The sequence below is a fragment of the Cornus florida genome, unplaced genomic scaffold (genome assembly GCF_030987335.1).
Source record: "Cornus florida cultivar Cherokee Brave unplaced genomic scaffold, ASM3098733v1 CherokeeBrave_3.0.0_Hap2_Chr07, whole genome shotgun sequence".
Lineage (NCBI taxonomy): Eukaryota > Viridiplantae > Streptophyta > Magnoliopsida > Cornales > Cornaceae > Cornus > Cornus florida.
This window is the reverse complement of record NW_026775577.1, coordinates 83943631-83955154: the sequence shown is the minus strand read 5'-3', so window position 1 is coordinate 83955154 and position 11524 is coordinate 83943631. Positions and strand designations below refer to the sequence as shown.

At 40.2% G+C, this 11524-nt stretch overlaps 1 protein-coding gene across 1 annotated transcript; it reads right to left on the bottom strand.

The window, feature by feature from the left end:
* Positions 1-8380: 8380 nt before the first annotated feature.
* LOC132266351 (uncharacterized) lies at positions 8381-10671 on the bottom strand. Its single transcript, XM_059767205.1, has 3 exons — positions 9782-10671; positions 9015-9288; positions 8381-8710 (listed from the first exon to the last, which is right to left on the bottom strand). The coding sequence occupies exons 1-3, from the start codon at positions 10669-10671 to the stop codon at positions 8381-8383; spliced, it is 1494 nt and encodes a 497-aa protein (XP_059623188.1).
* Positions 10672-11524: the final 853 nt, after the last annotated feature.

Below are 11524 nucleotides of genomic sequence, written 5' to 3'. Positions count from 1 at the left end.
CTTCTTGAGTCTTACGTTGACATTTGCAATGATTATATGCTCCATGTCATCTTGCTTGCCCCATTTGATCTTAACTACTGAACTTGTAGACATTCTTGCTTAGGAATTGATACGATGTCATCCTAGGGTCTACTTGTCATTACAGAAGCTACTTGAGTTTTAGGTTTGTGAATGCACGTTGCATCATTTATGCACATCACAACCTACGCTTACCCTGTTGATCATATTTCTACTCAAAATGTTCCAAATGTGACTTTTCTGCCCTTTTATGCCATCATTACATTGTTTTGTATTTTTGAGGTTGCTTATTGTGCTTTAATCTATTCTATCTAGCTAAGGCATGTTGAATGATAATTGTGAAGTTTTCCTAATCATTTCTTGCATAAGCATGATCCAATTTGTCAATTCTCTGTTTCAGGTATGCTTTGTATTTTCTTATCAGTTGCTTACATTATTCTCTACCTGTGCACTGATTTATTCTTGTTTTACAACTGTTGCGCAAACAAAAGACTCTTGTTAGAAAGCAAGTACACAGAGCTCCATAGTTTCCTCCACCTCCAATGGCAGAGTTTTCTTCATCTTCCTCTTCTACTGCTACAGCATTTACAGCAATCCATTCAGAGCCATCTTCTATAGAGGCCCAGCATCCTATTATCCTAGAAGTACCTTCTATCTCTTACTATCATCGAAAGCTGGAGCCCGAGTACAGATTCGATCACAGTTTATTTTCTCGGTCGGAGCAAACCAAGTGGTCCTATGATGAGCTTGTTCGTAAGGGCATTGATGCTATCATGACACCGGCAGACACTGTAGTCTATCCTAGGGTGGTTGCATTGTTTTACCAGCACCTCCGGTTGGATGAGGATGATAGACTCTTATTGCATACGACTATAGATGGCCAAGAGATCGAAATTTCTCTCCCGGCCATAACTACTACTTGCCGATGCCCTCATTTATCTCCATTGATTGCTGATTCTTAGGATCCATTGTATCCTAGTGCTTCACCTTATCCCTCTGAGCTGACCATGGTAGCGACTCTATCTCCACATGCTACCTATGAGGGCAACACATTTGCAGACCAAGTTGACATTGATCCCCGGTATTGGTTTATTGATTCTGTGCTGCACCTCAATGCCTTCCCATCAGGCCATGGTACACAGTGGAGAGAGTGGATCTTTCAGGCTCTATACTGTTTGAGCTAGGGCTATTGAATTTCTGTTCCTACATTCATCTGGGAGCTCATTCATAAGTTCTGGAAGAACCTGATTTATACACATAATTCTAGAGCTGCGACTTGGCCTTTACCTTATAGCCATCTGATTACTCAGCTACTACTTGACCAGGGTTATTAGTTTGACCTAGATAAGATCCTAGAGGAGGATGCATAGAGAGCTACGAGAGCCTATGACCAGGCTAAGTGGACAAAGACATATAATTCTTGCCTCAAGAACAGAAAGAACAGGGATCTGAAAAGAAAGCACGAGCAGGAGAGAGTAGTAGAGGATGCAGCCATAGAGGACACAACCGATAGATCACTTCCCAGACAAAGGTGTCACATTACTACTTTAGCTTCTACCTCACAGCTAGATGTACCTATTGACTCTCAGCAGGCTGACCCCTCTTATGTCCCTCCCACAGAGCTTATAACACAGACCGACACTCGATCTTGACATTCTAGTACTGATTCTAGTTACAGATCTGAGGTCACTCAGCTGCACACAGACTTCATTTCCTTCAGAGCTGATATGACCGGGCGACACGAGGGTATCACGAGGCAATATGATTATCTGGTGCGGAGACATGACGACTTGGTGGGGAGGCACGATGATTTAGTCAGGCGAGCTGATGACTTGAGGACAGACATTGGCAAGGTGAGGCGAGACCTTGGAACATTACGGACCGACCTTACGACATCCCTTACTTGACACAGCCGAGAGATATTTGACATGCTGCAGCATATTGCTGATATAATGACTCTAGGACCTACTCCCTGTTCTGATACACTGCTATTACTGAGATATTTTTGCACTATCTTGATATTTGCACTGGTTTTGGATACATTGGATATTATTTTGCACTACACTTGTTATATATTGATTTTTGGATATATGGTTTTGGACTTATTTGATATATATGGATTTTTGGGATTTGGTTTTTAATATCGGTTTTAGATATTCTGAGCTTTATATTGCTATATGTCATGATCTTTACCCAGTTCTCAGTTTCACCTCTCATTTATATCATTGATGCATATACTTTGATAGTTGCTAGTGTGACCATTTTCAGACAGGTTTTTCGGAATCTAAGTTTGGGGGTGCGCCTTCTACAGTTAAGCTTTCGTTGCCGGGTCCCATTTGCTACACCCATTTGGTATACTCTTTCCATTATCTGTTACTTCTTTGTACATTGAGGACAATACACATATTAAGTTTGGGGGTGCACCTTCTACAGCTAAGCTTTCGTTGCCGGGTCCCATTTGCTACACCCATTTAGCATACTCTTTCCATTATCTGTTACTTCTTTGCACATTGAGGACAATGCATATATTAAGTTTGGGGGTGTGTTAACATATTTTACATGTCGCACTTAGTTTCTATGCATGTGGTATGCTTTGAGATTCTTGAGCTATGATTTTGATCTTTTGAGGACCATGATACGTAGAATTTAAAAATTGCTTGACTTGAGAGTCCAATACTCCTTATATGCTTTGTGGATGCCATTTAGGAGTAAATTTTTTGAAAGATTGATATCTTGCTTGCATTTGTGGTCCACGTCATCCTGATTTTGTGATTGTTTTAAGATTCACTCTAGGATTCTACACTAGCACAAGTGCACACTAGCATTCATTTGTGGGGTACATGTTTTGTTGATTATTGATTTGGTTATATCCCAATTGAGCTAGTAGTGCATTGAAAGCTTTCATTCTTGACAAAGGTAGATAACAAACCCTTTTCACTAATTAGCCAGGATTCTAGCCTCATCAAGCACTGAATTTCTCGCGCCGAAAGGTGGAGGGCCCAAACTCTAGGTTAAAAAAAAAAAAAAAAAAAGAAAAAGAAAAAGAAAAAGTGAGGACTTCTTCCAAAAGTTGAGAAGTGGGAAATGATTAGATGGAGGTTGTTTTGATTTGTAGCCTAGTTGATTTGAGCTTGTAAGTCCTTGGAGGTGTCTCAACACCTAGTGCCCTAAAGCTGTCCGGTTTGGGAGTCATTGACCCAACGCTCGACCTCATGAATCGTTAGAAAGCTTAATAAATCAACACATTGCACCATGCTTCCATCTTTGATCCTCTAGGTTAAAAAAAAAAAAAAAAAATCGAGTGAAAAGAATAAGTGCACCTAGTTGAATAAAGGTTTAATAAAAGGTCCATTTTTTGTCTTGATGATCAGTATTAGATTTGTGTGCTAGTTTGAGGCCAGATGTGATCATTTCTTTAGTTGGCTTAGATAGCAACATACTTGATGCCGGTTCACTTAAAAAGGATTTTAGAGTTGTTTTGATTTACATAATCATTGTCTTGATGTGTGGAGGATCATATTTACTTGCATGGTGTTGAAATTTTGGGAGATTGCATGGAAATGGTTGAAAAATTGCATACTTGAGGTATTTTTCTCCCAATGCTTGTTTTGTATGTTGGTGCTTCTTAAATGAGAAAGAGCTCAATGTTTACGGGTATCATTTCTGGAAACCCTCACGAGACTTTACTCGTCCACTAGGGTAACCTAAGGGTTTAAAAGGCTTGTTGCATATGCTAAATGCAATCATGCTCCCTACGAAAGTGGCGCTATCATTTCATTGCTTTCTAGTTCATAATTACTTAGTTGTTTAGTTCTTTTTTCTCCTTGTAGTTCATTGCTAGGGACTAGCATTATCTAAGTTTGGGGGTGTGATAAGTAATCAAATGTGACACATTTTAGCACTTAAGCTAGGGTTCTTTAGCCCATTCATCTATCTTACTTTCATGTTTTAGTACTTATTTGTGCTTTTGCCTACTTCAGGTCAATAAGGTTCAAACAGGCTTGGAAGAGCCATTTAGCTCATATTTTGAGTTAAGGAGCAAATCTGGAAAGAAGTCAGAAAATTGCACGAGTGAAGCTTTGATCGATCGAAGGGTTTTCCCGATCGATCAAAGAATGTTACAATCGATCGAAATCAAGGCAATGCCAGGTCAACAATCCAGATAAGGCCAAGAAGATATTTTCATCACACGTCATCTTCGATCAATCGAAGTCTACTTCGATCGATCGAAGTGACTGCTGGCAGTGTGCTGTCTAATTCCCGAGTGTGCCCGGACTTTACCAACTTTGGGAGCTGCGAATTTTCATCAATCAAATGCAGTATTTCTGACTTGTTGCCTACTCAAAGAGGCTTGTGTATAGATTAATTAAGCCAATTTTGTAAAGAAGAGTTCCTCTAGTTGATATTTTACCAACTATAGAAATAGTTTCTCTCTTTAGAACTAGGTTTTGTGAAGAAAACAAGGAGGAAGAAGATGATGTCAACCTTGAAGCTAACCTTTGAGGGTTCTATGGCCACTACAATGAGTGGCTAAATCCTTTTCTTAAGGTTAGAGATGGCCCCTAGGCTTGCTTCCTAAACCTAGCCTTTTGTATATTTTTAGGGATTTTAGTTGTAATTGATGTTTTGACCATGAATTAATATAGATCTTGTGATTTTTACATGATTTGTATGGATTAATGTTTTTAATTGATCATTTAATTCTATCCATATGTCTATGTATGCTAGAATGAATGTTTATGTGTTTTTCTCTAGATTTAATGAAATTGATGCATGTCTATGTGTGTTGATGTTATAAATTTAGTGATGGTCAAGGCATGGTGCTTAATTGATTACTCTTGTGGTTTATTTAATGGTTCATACTTATTTCTTGATGGATTGTTTCACCTCCTTAGTTTCATTAGTTTAATTTTTATGTCATTAGCTTAGTTGTAGTGTAATAGCTTTAATTCCTAGATAGGTGAACAATCCATTCTTGTTGTTTGATGTTCCATACTTATAAGTTCAAGAAGTACATTTCTCTAGATTTTTGTGTGTGCACTAATTATGGTTTAATTGAATGGTTAATGGTCTCATTTGATAGGTTAATCTATACTTATTTTCCATCCATGCTTAGTTTTCAATTGGTGACACACACACATATTTTACAACATGAATTTTTCCATTATTTTACAATTGCTAGTGTTTGGTGAAGTGAAGTGAAGTGAAACTTAGTGGTGAACTCTAGACCCCAAGACCTTTCTCTCATATTACTTTATCTAATTTATAGATTGTCACTCAATTGCATTGTTTTAATTGAACCATTACTTTAATTAATCAAATCAAACCCTATTTGATCATTCGATCTATTAATCCAACATTGATTCCAAAATACCCTGTCTTTCCCTTCGGACGATCCCTACTCACTCTTGTTACGTTAGTAGTTAGTAGTGGTAGTGGCATTTTACAAATTTGAAATTGGCCACATTTCATCACACCTTGTACTTTAGTTATTGACGACGCACACCACGGCACACCCCACAGTGTCTGGTACGTAAAACGAGAAAAAACAAAAATGCCCTTGCGAAAATAAAAAATTCCAAGAAATGGAAAATGGAAAAAACAGAAACATTACAATCTCCCCAACTTAAAAGGATTTCGGCCTCAAGCCATACCTGGGGGAGAAAATAACTTTGGATACTTGGAGCGAACCTTCTGTTCAAGCTCCCAAGTAGCCTCCTCAACTCCGTGGTGCCTCCAAACACTTTTTGTTGTGTGTCAAGTATCTAGACTGGTCCTTCCTCGTAGGAAACATCCTCATCAATGTCCACATCAACCCAACTCAAAATGTGAGACAGATCCGGTTCATACTTCCATAGCATCGACACATGGAAAACATTGTGGACTCTGTCCATTTGTGGTGGCAATGCAAGTCTATAGGCAACCTCTCCTACGTGGTCCAAGATCTCAAAAGGTCCAATGAATTGTGGCGACAACTTACCACTCTTCCCGAACCTCAACAACCGTTTCCGTAGAGAAACCCGAAGAAAAACGTGGTCTCCCACCTCAAAGGATAGCGATCGTCTCCATTTATCCGCATAGCTCTTCTGTCAGCTCTGAGCTACGAGCAACCTCTGCTGATCAACTTAATCTTCTTAGTGGTCTCGAGTACAATGTCGGGTCCTAAGGCGGCTGTCTCGCCTACCTCAGTCTAACAGACTGGAGACCTACAAGGTCTACTATACAACGTCTCAAATGGAGCCATCTGAATACTCGCCTGATAACTGTTGTTATAGGAAAACTCAATAAGTGGAAGGTAGTCCTCCCAACTACTTCCCAAATCAAGAACACATGCTCGAAGCATATCCTCCAAAATCTAGATGGTACGCTCCGACTGGCCATCCGTTTGTGGATGAAATGCCGTACTAAAGTGTAACGATGAACCAAACGCTGCTTGAAGTCCTCCCCAAAACTTCGAAGTGAACTTGGCATCCCTATTTGACACAATAGACACTGGAACTCCATGCAACTTCACAATCTCTTTCACATATAGAACACCAAGTGTCTTTGCGTCATCTGTTGCCTTAATGGGCAAAAAGTGAGCCATCTTGGTTAATCTATCAATGATGACCCATACGGCTTCATTTCCCTTCCGTGACCTTGGAAGACCTATCACAAAATCTATAGAAATCTACTCCCATTTCTACTACGCTACAGGTAATAGTTGCAACAAACCAGTGGGTCTCTGATGCTCGACCTTCACCTGTTGACAGGTAAGGCATCTAGCCACACACTATGCAAAATCCTTCTTCGTTCCATTCCACCAATACTGATATCTCAAATTGTGATACATTTTGGTACCACCTGGATGAATTGCAAAGCGAGAAGTGTGAAACTCCAGTAAAACGTCCTCACGACAAATTGTGGGAACAACCAACAAACCCTTAAACCATAGACCTCCATCTACATGAAAGGTCCAATCCTTCGCTGTCTCACCACTGGAGATCAATGTGTGAATGGCACCCAAATCTGGATCCTATCTCTGTGACTCAATCACTCGTCCGACAAGAGTAGGCTGAGCCACAAGGCTAAACAAGAATGCCGACTCACTGCAAACATCATCGTCAAAGCAACACAATCCCATTTCTGCTAAGTCCTCAAGCATCTTCCATTTCCAAATGGCTAAACTGGCCAAAGTCACTCGAGATTTTTGACTTAAGGCATCAGCTACAACATTCGCCTTGCCCGGATGATACTGCAAGTTAAGGTTATAATCATCTAAAAACTCAACCCATCCCCTCTGTCTATTGTTCAAGTCCTTTTGGGAGAAAAGGTACTTAAGACTCTTGTGATCCAAGAATACCTTGAATCTCTCACCATACAAAATAGTGTCTCCAACACTTCAAGGCAAATACAACTGCCGCTAACTCAAATCATGAGTAGAATAGTTACGCTCATGAGTCTTCAACTGTCGAGACCTATAAGCCACTACTCTACCATCCTGCATTAGCACACAACCCAGACCATCACATGGAGCATCACAATAAATCACATAACCTAAGCCACGCTCGAGTATCACCAACACTGGAGCCATAGTTAACCTTATCTTCAACTCCTAAAAGGATGACTCACAGGCTTCATTCCATGTAAACTTTACCCCCTTTCAGGTTAATCTGGTTATAGGTGCTGCCAAATGGGAAAAATCCTTCACAAATCTCCGATAGTACCCCGCTAGGCCAAGAAAACTCTGGATCTCAAAAACATTCTTGGGATGCTCCCAATTTAAAACTGCTTCTATCTTCGATGGATCCACTAACACTCCACTTTCCGAGACAACATGCCCTAAAAACTTCACCTCTTGTAGTCAAAATTCACACTTCTCATATTTGGCATATAAATGGTATTCCTACAAAATCTACAACACTATACTTAGATGGATCTCGTGCTCCTCTTGAGATCGTGAATACACAAGTATGTCATCCACGAAAACTACCACAAACTAGTCCAGATAATCATGGAAGACACGGTTCATTAGGTCCATGAATGCCGCTGGCGCATTAGTCAAACCAAAGAGCATAACAAGGAACTCATAGTGTCCATACCGTGTACGAAATGCTGTCTTTGGGATATCCTCATCCCTAACCCGCAATTGATAGTAGCCTGACCTCAAGTCAATCTTCAAAAAATAACTGGCTCCCTTCAACTGATCAAACAAATCATCTATCCTTGGTAAAGGATACTTGTTCTTGATGTTGGTATGATTCAACTTCCTGTAATCAATGCACAACCTCAAAGAACCATCTTTCTTCTTAACAAACAAGACTGAGTCTCCCCACGATGATACACTCGGTCGAATGAAACCTTTCATCCTCAAATCATTAAGCTACTTTTTTAATTCTTCTAACTCAATCGGTGCCATATGATACGTTGCCATAGAAATTGGCACGGTATCGGGCATCAAATCAATAGTAAACTCCACCTCTCGATGTGGAGGCAACTCTGTCAAGTCTTCTGGGAAAACATCCAAGAAGTCACGAACAACTGCCAGATAAACCTCTTCCACAACATTATCTTTTTCGGCTAAAAGGCTATCCAAGAAGTAATCACCATGACCTCGTCTACGAATTCTATAAAATGATGAAGTATGGGAATCACTCCGATCTCCCACGAAAAAGAAACAATCTCCCTCGGGATTACAACTATGACTCTTCCTCTGAAACAATCGATCGTAGCACGAAATAAAGCTAACCAATCCATCCCGAGAATGACATCAAAGCTAGTTATCTCAAGGAGGATAAGGTCAAACACAAAAGTTCGTCCAGCTATCACGATAGAACAATCCCTCATAACTCTACTCAATGACACTGAAACTCCAACTGGCGTATCAACACATAATGCCCGATCCATAAAACTGACCTCTAACCCCAATGTAAGTACAAATGATGATGATATGAACGAATAAATTGCAGCAAAGTCAAACAGAACATGGGCCAAAGAACAAAACACTGGAAATATACCTCAGAGAACTGATGGACCAGAAGACGTGTCGACCTGGACAACTGCAAAGACACTTCCTTGTGGTGCATGTGCTTGAGAACTACCAACTTAAACACCTGATTGTTGCACTGACATAGCAAGAGTATCTTTCCTAGCTGGTCATGAACCCTGAGAAGACATGGCAGGCTGTGGTGGTGGTGGTGGTCTGAAGCCTGACTGAGTTGTAGCCGACTGTGATGGCCTCTGCTGTGACCTTCTGCCACTACCGTTGTCTGTTCCTCGATTCGAATAATCCTGAATCATATAGCCTTACCGGCCACACCCAAAACAAGTTCTCGATGCTGCAGAAATTGTAGACAAGTTCATAGGACATTTGGACTTATAATGTCCAGGCTGCTAGCACTGAAAACAAACGACCCCTCTTATCTGACCCAGCTGGTATAAGAGTAGTTGGAGCGGATCGTGCAGACTGCTGCCCCTAAAACTGAAATGAACCACCCCTGTGCTTCTTCCCTGGTTGTCCCTGTTATAATATATTAGAATATATTATTACTATATTGTATAATATATTCTAACCTTATATAGGATTACCATAAATAGGTTTACCTTGTATAGGATTACCATATATATAGTTACCATATACATATATGGTTTACTTGTTCATCACACATAATCCCTCCTATATAAACCCCTCTTGTATACATCAATACAATATACAGAGTTCTCAATTTTATATTTAACATGGTATAATACAATATAGTAATAATGTATTCTAATATATTCTAACAGTCCCTCTGATGACGACTCTGCATTCCTCTTTTGCTTCCACTGTTCCCTTCCTGCATTTCTGTCCTTTGCTTCCGCCTTTAGCATTAATGCTTTTTCCACTGCCTCCGCATAAACTTTGAAATGCTGTGCCGTTATTAATGGCCTCATTTGGTAATGAAGACCAGAGACAAACTTCCGAGTCTTGTCAGCCTTATTTCTCACTGACTCAGGAGCAAAGCGAGAAAGAGAGGTGAACTTGTTCCCATACTCCGTCATTAACATATTGCCCTGTATGAGATCATCAAACTGCTTCCTTAACTCCCACCTCTTGGTAATCCGAAAATACTTTTCATAGAACAGCTCCTTTAACATATCGCAACTCATGTCTTCTACCTTGTGCTGGTTAGTAACTGACTTCCACCAAAGCTTGGTGTCCTTAGAAAATCTATAAGTGGCCAAAGTGATTCTTAACTGGTCATCTGACACATTCATAGAAGTCAAGTGGCTTTCCACTTGGTCAAAATAATCATCCGTTATCGTTAGATATGCACCGCCCTCAAACATTACTGGCATTAGCTTCACAAATCCTGAAATCAACTTGAGAAGTTTTTGCGCTTCCGTCTCCTCTGTCTGAACTACCGGTTGTGGTACTGACTGCGGAAGAGAAGTAATCGTAGCCCTTAAAGCATTCTGCAACAAACGATTCAGTGCCAGTTCGGCCGAACCTTCACCCACTTCAATGGGCGTCTCAACATCGTCCCTTCTAATGGAGACACCTCTCGGGGGAATCAAGTCCCTAAGAAGTGTATCCTCTTCAACTGGCTCCGTGGGATTGGAGCTAGAGCTTTCACTAACATCACCCCTTGTCGGCCTAGAGCCAACTCCCCTTGGTTCCCTTCGCGGTGGCATCGTGCTATAAAACGAGAAAACGGTTCAACAAAAATGACACTAAAGTCCCACCGAGAATGACTCAACACAAAATGATACCATACTAACACTTAACATGCAAGGCTATGCAATAAACACATTAGCATAAACATAAACACATAAGCACGTAAGTAAGTAAATAGTTAAACATAATTTTTCAAATAACAAAATACTTTAGCAAATAGCCACAAAGATATACAAATAACTTCCCACACAACCATATACAGGCCTCTACCCATTGTTCTAAGGGTTTTCGAACCATTGCTCTGATACCAAAATTGTAATGACCCAAGCCCAGGGTCCGAAATAATAACTAGATCATGGGGACAACTTGGTCATTTCACAAGTGATGAGAGAAATATGACTCAAACATGGTCAAATGAATCCATTTTAACCATTTCTTAATATCCTATGAGGTTCTAAAGACTTTGGTTGTGGTTTCCCACAAATACTCCATACAAGGTTTAGGTGTTTTCCCGACACTGTCCTACTAAAATATGAATATCTCCCAGTACAAGTGGAATCTAAAAATGGCATTGGTACCATTAGAAAGTTGACTCAAAATACTTGAAATTGGACTTAAGAATGACCCCATTTGGATTTGAAACGAGGGAGATATGGCCATTCAAAGTTCGGGCTAAGGAAAAGTTCAAAGCAGCAAAAGAGCCAGCTCTCATTTTGATGGAGCAGCCTCTTTTTTTGCTGAGAGAGCCGGCTCTATGTAGAGAATTTTCAGAAATAGCATACTGGACAAAAAAAAAAAAAAAAGCCGGCTCTCAATGAGGGAAAGCCGACTCCCAACCTGGGAGGTTTGAAAATGCTCACTTCTAATGCA